This window comes from Arvicanthis niloticus, chromosome 2 (genome assembly GCF_011762505.2).
Source record: "Arvicanthis niloticus isolate mArvNil1 chromosome 2, mArvNil1.pat.X, whole genome shotgun sequence".
In the NCBI taxonomy this organism is placed as follows: Eukaryota; Metazoa; Chordata; class Mammalia; order Rodentia; family Muridae; genus Arvicanthis; species Arvicanthis niloticus.
The window spans coordinates 26,917,117-26,935,176 of record NC_047659.1 but is presented as its reverse complement, the minus strand read 5'-3'; the positions used below and the strand labels follow the sequence as shown (position 1 = coordinate 26,935,176).

The window sequence follows — 18,060 nt, the reverse complement described above, 5'->3', positions numbered from 1 at the left end:
AGCTGACAGTGGTGGCATTCACCTACAGCCCCAGTGCTGAGGATGGACAAAGACAGATGGGTCCCAGAGAATTGTTGGCCAGCCAGTCTAGCCAAAACACAAGCACTAGACTCATCATCATGAACAAATACCCTGTCTCAAATAGTAGACAGGAAAGCAGTAGAGAAAGGTACCCAAGGTCAGCCTTTGGTTTCTGAATGTGCACAGACATATGAGCATACCTGTAACAAGCTCACACATACAGAACATCAGATATGTATTTTTTCTGGTTTTATATTTTCCAAGTGTTTTTCAAAAGGATTGCTAAGTTACATCTCATCATGTTTATTGACTTTCGACCACATACCAGCACTGAAGAGCCCTTTAAATGGCATTTTACTTAATATAAAAACAATCCATAGAATCCATTTTAGACAATTAAGTCTAAATTGGGGCTCTTTCTGTTACTGCATAATATGTTCAAAGCCATATCAAAATCTGATGTTCTGTCTCTTGGTCCTGTTAGACATGTCTGTCCACATTGGTACCCATTTCCCCAGATGATTCTGTTACAAGGTAGTACGCAGCACACACTGGTACCATCTCAGAAATCTCAAACCCAAATGTAAGCTACACGTCCGTGTAGCCCAGAACTGTCCCACGATCCTCTGAACTTCCTTCCTGAGATAGAAACAGCATTCCAATGGGGAAAGATCTGGCTTGCTAACTCATCAATGAAACAAACATACCCCGAGCTTGAGAAAGACATGAGCTTCATGTATTTGGATAATGTATTTAATCACAGTCATACCTTTATTTGAAGAAAAGAATAAAATCTTCCTACAGAACTTTTTAAAGATCACACAAAAAAACATGCACATGAAATGCTTAGTATTGCATGTACATGTGATACAGTGAAACTGCCCTGTCACCACCACCAACAGCAGCAGTTTCTATCTTACACTGTGCCCATGGTAGGGATTTACAAATGAAGGAATGCTTCCCTAGCTGATAGGAGACTTACAGATTGAGCATATAGGCTCAACTACGTAGTCACCCATGGGTGGGCAGAGAAATAGAGATAGATACTTTGAAGACAGAGAAGCCTTGAGGGATTTGTGTAATTTACACAACAAAATCTAGCTTTAAGGACAAACCCAGAGACTGGGCTTGGTAATACACACCAATCACTCATTTTTCAGTAGTGGGTGAGGGGGTGGGGCTGAGACAGGAGGAGGATGAGTTCAAGGCCAATCTGAGCTGTCTCAAAAACACAAGAAGAGGTGTGTGGGCTATCTTCAGGCATGCTCACATAAGGCCGAGTACATCGACTCTCCATAGAACACACTATTAATCCCAGGAAGGGCATGGGGTTGGAGGGAGAGTGTGAACAGGGCCGAATGGATAGCCTACCTGCGAGATAAGCAACTGGCAAGCTGCCAGCTCCCGCTCACTGGCATTCATCTTCCTGTTGGAGTCCATCTGGGCACTCTCCAGCTGCTTGCTACGGTTCACGAGAGATTTGACCTCCGACTTCATCTTGCTAATGTAGAGGCGCGCCATGGTGAACTCCTCTTCGATGACTCCATTCACATCTGCCAGCTGAGCACAGAAGGCAACATCAGAAGTTTGTGGCGCTCCTGAGACCTGGCCATGGGTTCCTGAGACATGCCTAGCTTTGGGGCAAAAACTGCAGCCACGGGGCAAGCTGAAAACGAACGTGAGGAAGTCACCGTCAAGTCCTCAGAGATTACACACTGAGAAAGTTCCCATCGAAAACCACGTACTCCCCAGTTAACCACACATCTCCTTGTTATTGATTTGAGGAGAGAAAGGATGACATCACAAGAAACACTACTGAAGAGTTTTCAAAGGAGAGCACTCCTCAGAAGCCTCACCCTGCACGTCTACAACAGCGACCCAGTGACCCTAGTAGGGCCTTAATAATCCTGTTCCTCCCAGCACGTCAATTCTCTACACTTTCCACAGTGCTGAGGAGTCTATGTGCAATGGATGAACTAGCAGAGACTTTGGCCACGCTCTTCAAACAGAACCTCTAATGCCGGAGAACGCACCATTGGTCCAGCGCCTGCTTACGTGAAGATTCCCATGCTCAGCTATCTGCTGCTACCAACCGTTTTCTTTGCCTTTTTGGAGCTGCCCTTCCAAGTAGATAGTAACCTACTTATTAAGCTATCTAAGAACAAGCCTAAGTTTACACTGAGAAGAGATGGTTTGGACAGAATTCCTGAATCAGATATATCTGGTTTCTAATGTTTAGAACTCCACTAGAAACCAAAAATGGAAACAAGGTATTGGGTTATACCCATCCGTTGAAATGCATGGTACGTACACAAGCCATGAAGAAAGTAGCTTTGTGTGAGCTATATTTAAACACCAGAGGGCAGCCTTGCACCTTAGGAAGACTGCTCGTCCCAGCAGAATCCAGCCTAGGAAAGCCAGCAATTTCTGATGTTACATTGTCCTCCCTCTCTGCCCCCTCCCACCCCTTCAAATGCTGTCACTGCTGTCATTAAGTCACATATTTTTCTGTGTAAACACTTGAGAACTGAGAGAAAATGGTATTGGGTATGAGCCCTAAATATTGGTAGCAAGCATGAAAGTACACAGTTCTGCATGCCTGTAGTGCGATTTTAACCTTCTAAGAATTCAACAATACCTAACAATGACTGCAGCACAATACCGAGCGGACAGCAGGAAAATCTGCAATTATCAGCGGTGACTCCACTGCTTAAGCTAAGCTTAAATTGGGTTTGTGACTGCCTGCAGTGCTGCTCCCTCATTCCATCCATCCCATAATGCAACAGCACAGATCCACTTGCGGCCTTTGTCATTGGTCCAGCATGGAAGGAGGCTGTCAGAGGACACTGGGATCTGTCAGTGAGAGTCATCAATGAAAGTAACTGGGCATCTAGTATCTGGAGCCTAAAAATAATCCCCAAACATGCAATTAAGGATTTAAAAACACTCTCCTCATGCTTGTGACTTTCGGCAGGAAGGACCTTTAATGGCAAAACACAGACACACTTGGATTTCATTAATGTGTTCATCAGCTCTGTGTAAGAACTTAGCATAAAAAATACCTTTCCTTTTTGTTATCAGCAGGAGGTGCCAACATCTCACAGATCAGTGCCACGTGGTCCTGTGAGCCTTTAATCAGCCCTGTGTCAGAACTGCACTGCTCAACACCAACACGTGGCTCTAAAAATCAACCCCGGAGTGCAGACTAGCCAAGCTAGGACTTAATAGATTAACCAGGCAGGGCCTGAAACTGCCACCCTACGGCTGCACCACACCACAGCTGCACCGCCGCGGCTGCACCGCTGCTGCACCGCTGCTGCGCTCACTCACAGCACTCACAAACACTCAGCCTGGAACAAGGTGGAGAGTCCCAGGCGCTCAGCCTGGACTTGCAGCGCCATCCAGTGGCTTTCTGTTTCCCAGTGGTGATTGTGGGTTCCCAGGGTTGAACCACTGCCAACTCTCTGAAGGATCACCGAGTAAAGGTAAGACGTTTACACTTGAAAGTTTTTGTTGTCAGGTCCATAAGGGGCAAGTTCAGGGACACCATTCCTCCATCCAGTGTCTTCAACAAAACACAGGAACTACTCAGTCCAAGGTGCTTTGTCATTGGAAAGCTATGTCCGTCAAAACTATAGACCCTAGCATTGGGAGTGAGGGGTAGGTAGGCTGTGGGGTCATCGCCATCCTCAGAACACAATCCAACAATGCACTGAGAAAGTGTGAAGCCGACCTCATGTAATGCTAACCCCACGAAAGGGATGCTCGTAATTCTCTATCCTATTTTTCTGTTTAATAACAACCTATACTGTGGCCAACCATTGTTGTTCTTCACTGATAACATTCTTTCTCTCTTCCTTCTCATCCCAGCTTTGAGACAACTCTAGACCACTCTCCATTTCCCTCCCTTCCTCACCTCCTTGTCTTCAGGGTAAACCAGTGTGCATGACTCCAGGGTATATGCCATTCATGGTAATCTAATTCTCCTTTGGGATGGTCCTTATGACCTATACCTGGCCAGCCAGCAGAGGTTACATCTACTGGGGATTTCTGGCATATAGTTCCCTCTCCTGGATAAAAGTCGTCAGTGATGCAGCCCACACTGCGTTGGATGTAAATGAATGAAGACTTGACAGTTGGTGCTACAGCGGTGATCTTGCTATGTGAGGCAAAAGCTTAAAGATATGAATATGAAAGAGACTAAGGACACGCAGAAAGGAAATAGAATGGCTGGATCCTCTGTATTATGGAGCCACTGCAATGAAACAAAACCAGTTTCTCTAACTTTAATAAGCCACGAGTCATCTTGTTAAAAGATAGACTCTGCTTCAGTATGTCTGAGGTCAGCCTGGGGTCTAAATTACTAATTAGCCCCAGGTGATACAGATGACCTCAGTAACAGAGGCTCTGCCTCCTCCTGTTACACATAATTAAGTGTGGTTTACTCTTTCAGCCACTGCTAGCTGCCTGTGACTTTCAGCTGCAAGCTTTCTCAATTCATACTGCTTGGCTGGAGAATTCTCACTGCGTTGGGTTCTTAAAGTGGGGAGGGCAACTGAGACCTGGCCTGCAGCTTCTCCCAGAGGAGCCCCAATGTGGGGACACTGCAGGTAAGGCTGAAGAAAAAAAAATCAAGTCACACAAAACCAACCAAGGCTGGAAGATGCTCCCCAGATCTGAAAGGCAAATTGTTCCTTTCCTCCGTCCCCTCCCCCAGCCCCCTGCTTTATGCACCAGCTCTCCTTTCCCTGCCATCAAGGATTTCCCAGCATGCCACACGTGCAGAACACAGCCCTGAGCCTCGGGTGCTGCAAAGCTTGACTCAGATCACACCCGTCAGAGTAGGAAGAGAGCATAGAAGTCTGGCTCACAGTCTTCACATCGTTGGTGCCGATAATTCCGCCTATCTCCCCCAGATCCTTGAGGAGCAGGTTCAGGATCTCCGTGGCCCTCTTCTTCTGGTGGTTACTAAGCTCTTGTAGCTGACTCAGCTCTCGCTGGGTGGTTGTCAGTGTCGTCTGGAAAACAAAGTCAGCCACAAGTTACCAAGATGGCCCATGAATTCCCACCTGCGACCTCCAGAGCTCAACAGCCCATGCCAGACCCAAACAGCCCATGCCAGACCCAAACAGCCCATGCCAGACCCAAACAGCCCATGCCAGACCCAAACAGCACATGCCAGACCCAAACAACACATGCCAGACCAGCTTTTGAATCATCCTCTGATCTCAGTGGAAGAGAACTCTGAAGGCCGACTAGTGCTCAGCCCTCGGTTCTGATACAGGAACTTAAATCAGAGACGTTATCGTAAAACTAGGTCTGTATTTATTAGTTGGTAATATCTGTGCTAGCAAAGTGAGTTACTGCAAATGAATCCAGGGCCCAGAGCATGGCTCAGTGGGTCAAGGTAAGAACTGACTCCAGCAAACTGTCCTCCGACCTCCACCCGTGTACCACAGTGCATGAACATAAAAATAAATAAAATGCAATAAGGCCTTTTAAGTCAATAAAAGGCTGGAGAGACAGCTCCATCAGTAAGGGTGCTTGCAGCAGCACAGACATGAAGACCTAGGTTTGATTCCTGGGGGCTGTATCTGGGTCTGGGGGTGCAGGACTGGAAGGATTCCTGTGGCCCACTGGACAGCTATCTACCATACTGTGAGCTCCAGAACAATGACAAGACAGACGGCACTGAAGAAGGATGCTGAGGGCCGACCTGATCTCTACGTGCACACACTGGCACAAAAAGAGGCCCTATGTTTACAGGATTTAACTACATTTTCTAACTCACCAAATGTTCTTTCATCCCCCTTTGTTCTAATTCAGGTTCCCCAGCTCCCTGCTAAAAAAAAAAACAAAAAACAAAACAAAAAAAAAACCCTGCTCCCTGGGTCACATCCAAATACCCCGAGTAATGGGTCTGGAATCAATAGCCCAGACAAACATTAATGAGGATAAAGAACAACTTAGAACATCTGCTAATCCTCAGGGAAGCCAAATTAAATACTGTAATTCTTCAAAATTACTCAGGTTCCATAGCAGAGCTGCTTCATAAGCAGCCAAAGCTCTAGTTTCTCACCAATCTTCCTCAGGCTAACCTCTTTTCTATCCTCCAGGTTCCCGACAAGTTCTTTATTCACAGCAATGGAATAATGCTACCTCTTCTAGCATCTTGGTGCTAACTCAGCCTCTACTCCTGGGGCCTTGCAAGTTAATTCAAAGGCATTTGCAGCCAGTCGCCACAATTTACTAAAAATAGTGTATTAAAGCAGTCTGATAATGTTCTGACACAAAATGAGAAGCACACGATAGAAAACCTTGCCTTGCTTTAAGATGCACAACACACAAGGGACAAGCTGTACAAAGCCAGGGAGACACAAAGCAGAAGCGGAGTAGCAGTCCTCTCTAAGAGAGTCTGCAGTGACTTAGATCAGCACTGCCAACTGTTTATTTCACCTTATTTAACACCACAGACAATAGCAGCCCTGTCTCCTGGAAACCATTAGGAAGGCCGTTCTTCCTTCACTCAGGGTATAGGAGGTGTGGAGCAAGTAGCACTCCCTGACCACTCCACCGCTGCAGCCAGCTCTCTTCCCTATCTGCTCTGAGTGCCCAGGACTGATGTTTCCATAAGGCAGTAAGGCACAGTCCAGGACCCCAGGCCATTCAGGCAGAAGCACCAAGGACACCAGGCTATAGCCACTCAACTCCGTAAGCCATCTCCAGACAGCAAAGGGCATGGCATCTGCCATATCACCAAGTGCTCACTGCTCACAGCAGACTGCCTGTCACTAGTTCACCCGGTAAAACCCACAGCCTCTGTCTCTCAGGAACAACCAGAAATACAGCAATATTCTGGCTGGACAGGACAATATTCTGGTTGACAGGACCAGCTTACCTCTGTCCTCCAAAGCTAGGACAAGAAGCTGGGAAGGTGGGGAGTGACACTCAGTAGGGCGGAAACAATGGACTGCTTAACTCCGGTGGGTCCCCCACCTTTGCTCTTTAATAACAATGCTTTCAGGGTTATTCATTGATCATCATTACTTCACCACACACTGAGGTCCTTGCTAAGTGCTTTACACAAACCGTCACTAACACACGCACCACTGGAGAAGCACATAATTGTCATTTTGATAACTAAAGCAACAAACACTCAGGACGGTTAAACATCTGGCCTGAGGCCAGAAGAGTCAAGGAGTCAAATTTCTCACTAAGCTTTTTCTGGATCTAGAGTCTGCATTTAACTTTTTCCAGAAAGCATTCTTGCTGATGTCATCAGCTTCCTGGGTGTAAAACAGCTGTGATAGGCAGTCTGCGGTGAAGGGACTGCTGGAGAGGCCTCAGGGAGCAAACTGAGTCTTACACTGAGAAGCATTCAGTCAACAAAAAAGTCCCGCCCCCTTTGACACCACGGCTCCAACCGTTTTCTGGGCGAGCTCATCAGTCAGCTGTTCGTTGGCCCTGGTCTTGTCCTCCACTTCCTGCGACTTCTGGTCGTAATTGACAGCCAGCTCCTCCAGGGCCTGGAGGACTTCTTTCACTTCATCTTTAGCTGCCTCGTTTTCAATCTGGAGGCGTGTCAGCTCCTCCTGGATTTTCTCATAGTCCCTTCTGGTAGAAGCTAGAAGCTGGGGAAATGAGAAGACCAGGTGAGTGCATTATATGTCAGCAACCTGCGTGCTACAGGCACAAAGCAATTTTAAAACCAGATATGGGAGAACAAGTTGGAAGCATTCAGGCTGTGGGGGACTCTCACTGTGTGTTACAGATGCTAAACACATTTTCAAATGTTATTTCTAAAATCTTTTCTTTTTCCTTTCAAGTTTTAAGGAATTTATGCTAAGTCAGACGAAGACACACACACACACACACATACTCACCACACACACACCACACACACACACACAAACCACACACCACACGCGCGCGCACACACACACACACACACACACACACACACACACACACACACACAAAGGGCACTACAGCTGCTTGGCTGAACCGTTTCTAATGACGACCCTGGCAGAGCCTTTGCAAACAGTGCTACAATTTGAAAATCATCCAAACAATCCTTAAAATGAAGTCACTTTTCCTGAATGTCTATCAGAACTGTATAGAGGAATATACTCCAAACACTACCACGCGGCAAAATGAGTTCTGGGGCTGTGTTTTATTTGGCTGTTACTATTGTTATTTTCTGACTTCCTTAATGAGTGTTCATCGCTTTGCAAGGAAAAAATGTTAATGTCTGAATGGTAAAAAAGGGAATTGATCCAAGGCAGCTGAACCACTCTTGGAGATGCAAAGAACAGTGTGGAAGCAGAGAACAGAAAACAGAAGCAAGCAGCCACAACCCCAGCTAAGATAGAAAGCTATTAAATATGGTTCACGTGACTCCAAAGGCATAGACTGCCTCCCTGCAGAATCACAACCATTACATTGGGAAGATGATGGGGTGCGGAGAGGAAGGAAATGGTTATAGTGTTTCCTGGGTGTGGGGGCCTGAGACTGGGACATCGATCTCGCCACCTGCCGTCACTGTAAAAGCCAATCAATGGCACTTTAGCAATGAAGCATCTTAAAGCACAAAAGAAAAAAAAAATACTTAGGTGATCTCAGCAAGAGAATTCTGTCTCTGGTTGATTGGCTGGCTGTGTTTTGCTTGAGTTCCTATTTGTAAAATCCATGGCAAAACGAGTGCAATAAAGACATTTACAGTAGAACTGAATGCGGGCAGGGGGTGGGGAGGCTGAAACCAGGTGGCCTCCTTTTTAGTGTACCAAATACACACTAACAGCACTATGGCCCGGCTGGCTTTCCTCTCTGATGGTCTACTTTTGATTTTGTTTGCGTTTTCCCTGTAGGACAGAGCAGGGGGACTCTTGCAACCGCCAGGTTATAGAACCAGCCTGGGTGCCCATGGACAGGTGACTAGGCAGAGAAAATGTGTGAGGAAGATAGGCTTTGGATGAGTGATGGACAAATCGAACAGGCAGGTAGATATATGATGGGTAGGCAGACAGCAGACAGATGATTAAAGATATATAATACACACGAAGTTTTATTTAGCAATAAAGAAAGAGGAGATCATGTCATTTGCAGGAAGGGATCTGACACATCATCACGTTAAGCAAAATAAGCCATGTTCGAGAAGACAAATGTCATGCACTTTCTGTTCTATATGGACTCCTGGGGGCTTGGGAAAGGAAGGAGAGCAGCAGGAGAGGCTGACGGGCGAATATGATCAATTGAACTTGGATACGAAGACCATTCTGTTTATATGAAGTAGTTCATAGAGGTGAAGTATCCTAAAATAGCAGTGTGCTGCCACGTTGAGACTGAGAAGGAACCGCCTTCACCTAACCACCAGGAGAGAGGTGTGTGCCCCCTCCAAAGACTAAGTGCAGCACAGAGTAACCCCTGAGGCCCCCGAGTACTACAGAGTCAAGCGCTTGCCCACTACACATAGCCACAATTAACCTTTAGCAGGCACTGATAGGAGAGTTATCAAGAAATCTCCACCTGCTTTAAGGTTCTAAAGAAGGCTATTTATAAATTATATTTCTCGGACTAATATTATCAACAAAAAGCAATTAAAAAAAAACAAACAAAAACAACCAAAGCCCTGTAAAAAGGAATCCATTGTGTCTGTTACCTCATCTTGATCCAACATCTGTTGCTTCAGCTTTTCAGCCAGCTGGCTCTGCTGGTTAATTTCATCATCCTGAAATGAAACATCATGTTTAATTTTTGGTTAGTCGTGTCGGTTTTGATATCCTGGTTTCCCTTCCAGAATCAGACACCGCGAGGCCAGTCCCCAGTTCCCTCATTAGACTGGAAAAGTGCAGCAGGAGCCGTTCCAGGAGCCTGTTGATTCATGTGTTTCTTCACCCAGAGTTCTTTCTAGGAAATGTAGTATCTACCCAGAGAAGCCAAATCCTGCCCATCCAGAAACCAGAGCTCTTATACTTGGGAGATGAAAGGGACTACAGAGACTTCCTCCCCCAAACAAAGATGTAAACAGAATGGACTGTCAAGCACATCTGTGCCCAGGAATGTTGCCAAGTGACGGGAAGGAAGGACCACTATGCCATGCCCATTTACTTAGAGTAGAAGAACTAGTGCTTACGTGGAGTTTTCTCCAATAGACAGCCCTCTTGATTGACTGGCAACCAATAGTCTTGTCAATTGAAAGGCAAAAAAAAAGCAAAGAAGCCCTGTAGCCATCTGGGTGTGCACACAGGAAAACAACAGTTCTCTTCACCGCCACTAGGTGATGCTGTTGAGAAAGCAAGAATGCTCTACCTGGCTCTCTCCCCACCAGCAAGCCACCTCCAATGAAGGACACTATGGAAGAATGTGGCCTTTCCTGCTCTGTGTTCATGATTGCAAATGAAATTTTAAGTACATTCTGTAAAAAACTGGCAATGGGGTGCCAGGCTCACATCTCCTTCCCTTATAAAAGTCCTATTGGAATACTGGTCTCCAATGGTACTCTCAAGCAGTCAAATACAGCTCGTTTACTATGTTGTCTTTGTACTAGGTCCTGCCTTGGTGTTTTCCTCATTAAAGACCCTTCTCCTGCTCTTTGGATCTGATTCCAAGGTGAGGTGAGACAGGTGAGTGGTAGAGCCTGGTCACAGAACCTGTTTGCCACAGACATCTGCAACATGTATGGTGGAGTCTATGCCAGCTGGCACAGGGTTAAGTGATGGTGTAGCTGGTACTCTCCAAAGAGCACTGACATTCTCACATCTGTGGGGTAGGCTCTGCACATCCTTATCCTGTGTCTTTGGTCTTTCCTACATACTTGGTCTCACTAGTCTGCTCAGAAAGCCCGTTCACACTGAACTTTATACACCAATGTTTCTTCAATGGCTGTATAAAAATATTGATTATTTTCCTCCTTGCCAAATCCTTCTGGCAAAAAGAATTAGAGAAATTACAGCACAGCAAAGCTGCCACAGCAACTGGCACTTCCATAGCTAACTCACTGTTTTGTAAACTGTGTTTTTCCTCAACTTCATACATTTAGCATGTCAGTTACAAGGACCAATTGTGTATTTTCACTCCTCAGCACAGGAAGAGTAAACAGCTTAACACAAAAGTTCAACCTCATCTCTTCCCCAAGGCAATGAAACAAAACAACCCCAAATCCACAACTGCCCCCAAGTGACAGAAATAAGAAGGGACAGAGTGAGGTGACGTGCGTTTGCACACTGCACTCTTGGCAAAGCCTGTCGATGCAGCCTTCCCGCCTGACAGGTGACAAGCTAAGATGTGATGAAAAGCCATCCAGGAAGGTGAAGACAGGACTCCATGAGAAAGCAGATCAGCACTAGAGACAAGCCTTGAGGTAGGTTTGCCCTTTACAAGGGCAACTTTCTAAGGAATTAGTGTTGTCTATTCTGATTTCACTGTGATTTCCTAAGCCTTTCTGAAAAAGGTGTGCTGTACTTTCTGCATGTCAAGTGTATCTCTTAGAATATATTTAAGCATGCTCATTCTGAGATAAAAGATTTCAAAGCACTTTTCAAAAAATTAATTTAGTTGAATTTTTCTTATACATGAAATGATACAGTCGCCTTAGCTGTCAAAATGTCACTAACTGTGGAGATTTTTTTTTTATAAACAGTCACTAGCACAATGTGTAGTCAACTTACAATTCTTGAATTTACTGCCTTCAGTGAGAAAGACAAAGCCACCATCAATATTTTTATGCTTGAACCCAGTCCCCCATTGTACTGACACCCCTTCAGGTCCCTAAATGAGGTGTCTTCTCCATCAAACAAAGAGAACCCACAGAGGAGAAACCTGGTATTTATAGTATACTGTTATATACCTAGGACTTTTAGTCCCCATAACAATCTTTGAAGTGACATCTGTGAGCCCTGAGTTACAGATAAGAACAGCGTACAGAAAGCACGGGCATCTTCCCTGCACCTCTTATCATTAAGCTGCAGGTCTACTACAAAGTGCAAGCTTCTCCATCAAGTAACGGGACCTTGGGTTTATCTCTTCTTAGACCCATGAGGAATAGCATAGAGGGATTTGGAGAAACTGTGTAATCTTTCCCCCACTGCGTCCTAAAAAGCCTTACTGAGGTTAACCAGTTCCTTGGTTAAAGGGCTAAGGCCAAAATGAAGTGAACGTGGGGCTCACGGTCAAGAGCTGTGAACACTCATCCCTGCTCTACCAACTGAAGAAAGACATGCAACCCACCCAGCTCATGCCCCACTTCATCCCAGAGGCTTCCAGTTCTACCACTCAGTAATCGAAGAAGACACTGTGCCCCAACTCATGCATTCCCAAAGTATCTAAACATCTAAATCATTGGAAGCACGGGGCTATCCTCTAGAGTCTGCACAGACACCTGAGAATGATGGCCAACGGGACAAAATCAAGTGGCTCACAAACGGCTGAACAGCAGACCAAGAGCTTGGATGCCTTCTAGGCATCTGTCCTCTGTTCTCTTCCATATCTCTCAGCATCACAGAACCAATTCTAATCTGCCATCCCAGAATCTGTAGATGTGGGAATCTGTAAAGTGAGGAAGAGATTGCATGTGGCTTCTCCTCACTGCTTAGTGGCTTCTCCTCACTGCTTAAAACAATAGCAGTTCTTGGGAGAAATCAAGACGTTTGCATAAACTATTAACTTACTATTGATCTACTTCTGCATTGAGGTGTTGAGTATAATACCCAGGTTTTAAAAAAAAAAGCAGGGTGGGGGGTACACTCAGAGCATGAAGGGCAAAGTACCCACTTCTCTTGGGTATGGGTGTTTTGTGAGATGTGTTTACAGAATGGTAGAGTCACCTGCTTTAATGTTTGGGTAGCATTTAACACCCAGAACCACAGACAAGCAAAGGAGAATCCTCAACCAGTCACACTCAGCTTGCAAAGGTGATACCAGACCAGACTCTGGGCTGTATCCCAAAGACAGAGCCCTGTAAGATTAATGGTGACATTCTCAGAACAAAACTATTACATCCAGGCCAGAGGTGTCCCCATAGCACCTGAGCCAAACCACCACAGAAGAGATTAAACCAGACTGAAAATATCAGCAACCTTGGTGTGATGGACTAAAAGAGCTTAGGATATCCCAAGGGCAATATGCCAGGGCCACATGACACACTGTGACCTCTAGGATTCCTAAGTGGACCTTTACTGGGGATGAGTGATACCTGCTGTTCAAGGAGTCTTTCTCTCTAGTCTAACCTTCATAGTTACATGACTATTCGAGTTTTTCCTAGGAGTAAGCATCCCGATTAACATGATCAAACTACATCACTCAACAATCTTCCTCTGAAAAGAGCTTCACAAAGAGAAAGGTATCAATCAGTCTTTAATTGAATAGGTCCAAAGCTCAGGGCCGTGGAGCTATGTGATTATCCTCACACTTGAGTCTTAGGAGTCTCCTGCCTTGTCCCTAGTGGGTCTACTGTTGACTTCTCGAAAAGAAAAGGAGAGGCCTGGAGAAAGGAAAGAGACTAACGCCCACGTACTCTCACATCTCTGTCCTCTCCTGCAATAATTTCTGCAGATTTCTGGAAGTGAGGACTTGTCTATCTAGACCGACCCCTTAGCTCTTTTCGATTAGAACTTCCTAGAGTAATCAAGCTAGAAAGCAGGTATCAGGAAGATACACATCCATAGCGGTCTGCAGCCTACCTCAGCTCCAGGGGGCTGACTATGCCTGCCACCTTCTGTCTTTATACCAGAGTGAAGACTACCCGTCTCTGGCTAATGTATACAATAGGCACACAGGAGCTGCTTTCTGAGAAAGCACTGACCCCACAAGACAAGGAAAAACAGGATAAAAGCCCACCATCTCTATCTTCATTTTGTATCTCTCTTTACTTGGTGCCAGTCACCTGATTAACTTGACAGAGAAGCACGTTAATCACTCAGGGGAATGCCTATGTAAAAATTCATGATCCCTAACCTATCTCATCCCCTTTCAAGGCTGACAGTACAAAGATAAGAGTAACCGAGGCACTCTGCAATCAGTGTCCTGTCCCAGACTCCCTCAAAGGTACCTGGATGTCTGCAGTCACTAACCTCAACCTGTAGTGCCCTCGCATTCCAATAACAACAGAGCCTCGGAGACACGTCATCACAGGGTGAGATCAGTCTTCAGATGGGAACACTCAGCAGTTAGGGACTAACATGTTCACACTAGCAAGGTTTCTTGGAAGCACCCAATAGAACCAAAACAGAGACAATCACCACACATTGACCAGGACGGTGGGCTTCATGATGTGTACCTCTTGCCTGCCACCCCCATGCCTCCCCTGTTTAAACATAATGCTTAGATCTGTGCCCTGAAGACGGAGTTGGGGTCACGAAGCCCCTTCCACATTCTTCCCCCTGATGTGGCAACACTTATTGAATCTTCTTCTTATCTCTTCACCATTAGGAGATAACTTATCTGTTTAACTGGCCCACTGGGGCTGAGCGAAGTCTTTCAGGCCCACAGTGACAGGGCTCCCGCTCTGAACCACAGACCTTATCATCCAGCTGTCGGTACAGACTGGTGATCTCCTCGTCATACTTCTCCTTCTCAGCAGAGATGCCATCAACAACAGGAGTGATGTTATCTATGATGGGTGTGTTGTCGCAGGGCTCCAGGTTCTTCTGGTCCTTAGCGCTGATCTGTTCATCCTCTGGCACAGCTTCCCCTGAGAAAATACAGCAAGCGGGGTGCTGAGAACTAAAGAGATCAAGCATGCAACCCTCCAGGAAGAAGTCTAAAAATAGTCTCTCCCAGTGACAAAAGACACAGCAGACACAATGAAGAGTCCTTGTGCAGAGCTAAAGTCCATTCTTTCTGTTTGGGAAGAAAGGTGTAGCTAACTGACCACTGTTAGACCAAGAATGCACAGCAGAAATCAAATGGCTGCACTGGTCCCAGAGCTGACCCAACTGATCCAAGCCCAGCACTGCCTGGGAACTCCTACATATATTTTTCCTTTTGTGGAGAAATACACTAGTGCTTACTAGAATCATAGTCTCTCTAGTCACCGATTCAAAGGAAAATAGACCTCTGAGGCATCCTAATTACCAATTAATTATGTTACTGTGTCATTAGTAGAAACAGCCAAAGCAAGGAACAGAGCGACACTGTTTAACCAGAACGCGGTGGGACTTCACTCCTCCCAATCTCGGACTCTTGGGAGCCAATGGAAGTCAGGGCAGCCTGGACTAAACAAGGACTGTACCAGCCCTGCGCAATCACGAGCTCCACCACCACAGTCTCCCCCAGGAAGCCCAAATTAATTGGCTCTGCTGGAGAGTTCAAATAGAATAATTTCTTGTGATGTCAGGTAGTCCCAGTTAAAGAAAAGGCAGCCAATCTAGAATCTACACACCACTTCTCAGCCTGCCGAGCAGGGTCTGCTGGGCCTTCAAAGGAAGCACTCTTCAATTTGACAGTGCTAATAAGGGAAAAGCCGCGCATCTCGAGCTGACCAAGGGCTGCCCCAACAGGAAAATCACCATGCAAAGATAGAATGCAGGAAACAGATTCTATGGAAACCACACAGGCCTGATTCCATCTTTCAGCTTCAATATTTGAAAGCATACCCCCACCACAGACACTTCTCCACCACAGTGTAGCCAGCAACTTCACTCCAGGCCCTGAGCATCAGAACACCTCAGGCCACACTCGGCTTCTCAGCTCATAATATCGGTTCTGTGAAAATTTCCCGGAAAACTGCCCTGAGCCAAAAGTAGGGAAAAAGACAGAAGAACTGAGAAATATACTGTTCTTTTGTGAACAGTATATTTCATGCCTCCAGGAACCCACCTGAACACAGTGCACGTTATCTCAGTAGACACAAAACACTGGGATGCCCTGGTTTTCAGGCTTGTGTGTAGCCTCTGTGTAAGTAAAGGCTAACACCAGTGACTTCACTTCTGTATCAGTTCCATTTAAAATAGCAAAGGGAAGCACGCCCTAGATAACGCATGCTTCACTACAGTGACAACAAAGCCTCCTTATGCTCCCCTTTCAGTGGGACTACCCACTATGTGTGAGCATTTCTCTGAAATTATTGACCTGAATTAAAATCAAATCATGGTGGCCTTTGACCTGAACCTGAACCTGAACCAAATCAGTATATTACCCAACTCCAATCGCTGGTTCAAAACGTTCATCAGCAACGTTAGCGTGAGGAATGAATTTCATTCAATTAAAGAATCTATATTCTCTACGGCCTGTTAAACCCATGGGCTATCAGAGCGGCAAGACAGATGACGAGATGGATGAATGGACAGATGAGTGGGTGAGTGGGTGGATGAAGATACAGACATAATTTCTAGCCACACGGATAAATCAGAATATGCCCTCAAACAACTCAGAAAATGTACATACAGCATACACCAGAACCTTTTATTTTTTTCCCTTTCTAATTCTGTTCTTCTTAAGAATCTGGCACTGACACTTTGGCATTTGTGAAAGTCCTACATATGGTTATATTTTGGATTTTTTCAGGAACAGTGTGTAAAATTTGGGAAACACAGAAATCCACTATTAATTTAACCTTCCTGCTTCAACAGGCTGAAGGTGAGATTTTTTAACTGTACTGACCTGACCCAGAAATCCTCCAAGCATGACCATATTATCTATCCACAGACACTCACTGCAGAGAGAGATAAGATCCACGACATTTGGAAGAAATGTATTCCCTGTGCGCTTCGGTTCCAAATGGCTGGGCAGGCAATGATATCTGTACGCTAGATGAACTAATAACTGCCCCCCCCCCCCCCCCCACACACACACACTTTTAAATTTATCTGGGCAAGCAGAGACCAAAAACTAACTCCTGTGACCTACAAGTGACCTGCTCAAATCAAGACACAGATCTGATTCCCCCTAAAGCTGTCTTCTTCTGACATCAGCATTATCGAGGGGTAGGTGGTGCCCCAGGTTACAGAGGTCCAGAAAGCTGACCCTGCTGCTATGGTCTCCTTGAAAATGATCACTAGACTCTCATAAACATCTTCAGTGCTGCAATGGGATCCTGAAGCCACGCTACACGTTTTCACAGGTCTAATTAATCACAGGCATGTAGCCTGCTTAGTCTCTTCATTTGCTTTCTGTTTAAAAAAATGAGGAAGCAACGCTCCTTTCATCATGGAAGGCACCTATCATTGTCCTGAAGATGCAGGAAGACAGTAGAAGTTAGGAGCACGGTCAGCATCACAGATGGAAGTCCACTTCTGCTCCCCGAGGAGTGAGTAACTGCACATGCGTGGCAGTGATGTGATTTGTACTGACTCTCAATTAATTTTTCTAGCATATTCAAAATACATTTGTGCCCAAGTGGTCTTTTAAAGGGTAAAACCCCTAACAGTCATGCAAGTCCCTTTTAGGGTTTATATTTATCATTATGAAAACAGTGTTTGAAAGTCACAGCAGCCTTTCTGGTTTCTCATGAGCACTTCCCTGAATCAAAGCATCAACATGTCTCCCACAAAGCCACATGTAAACAGCAAGCTCTCACCAGTTCATATTCTAAAGGTCAGGCAGGCAGGATTATGGTGTTTTTTTGTTTTTTTGTTTTTTTTTTGCAACAGCCATTCAGACGGAGCTGAACAAAGCAGCCACATGCAGAAGCAACAGCAACACAGCTCCTGCCCAGGGAGGAACCAAAGGGTTTCCAAACACCACTGCCCTTCAAAGGACAGGGGAATGACTTCCAGAAGAGACCCTGGTACCTACTCTGTCCAGCTCACAGCGATGTCTAGGGACTGTAAATTCTGAACACCGAGCGAGAGCTGACACCAGGCAATCTGTCTCCATGGCAATCTCCCCGTGTTAATGGAGAATATTCCCTGCACTGCAGTGCACTCTACAAGATGATTATGAGATAACTGACTGTAACAGAAAGGAGGGCTACAGCCCAACCCTGGAGGAATGATGCCCTCGACCAACCAGGGAGAAAGAGAGACCACCAAGTGGAGATTAGCAGTGATTTTTATTTTCTCTCTGTTTTATTAAAAGCAGATTTCTTTAAGTCCAACCCACAAG

General features: G+C 45.6%; 1 protein-coding gene across 1 annotated transcript in view; it reads right to left on the bottom strand.

Moving 5' to 3' along the window:
• Kif5c (kinesin family member 5C) overlaps positions 1-18,060 on the bottom strand; it is a 157,050-nt gene that overhangs the window by 42,643 nt on the left and 96,347 nt on the right. The window contains exons 12-16 of the mRNA XM_034494594.1: positions 14,535-14,707; positions 9,680-9,748; positions 7,446-7,652; positions 4,893-5,039; positions 1,393-1,581 (exon numbers count right to left, since the gene is read on the bottom strand). Of these exons, the coding sequence (XP_034350485.1) occupies positions 1,393-1,581; positions 4,893-5,039; positions 7,446-7,652; positions 9,680-9,748; positions 14,535-14,707 (785 nt within the window). The remainder of the gene's footprint in view (positions 1-1,392; positions 1,582-4,892; positions 5,040-7,445; positions 7,653-9,679; positions 9,749-14,534; positions 14,708-18,060) is intronic.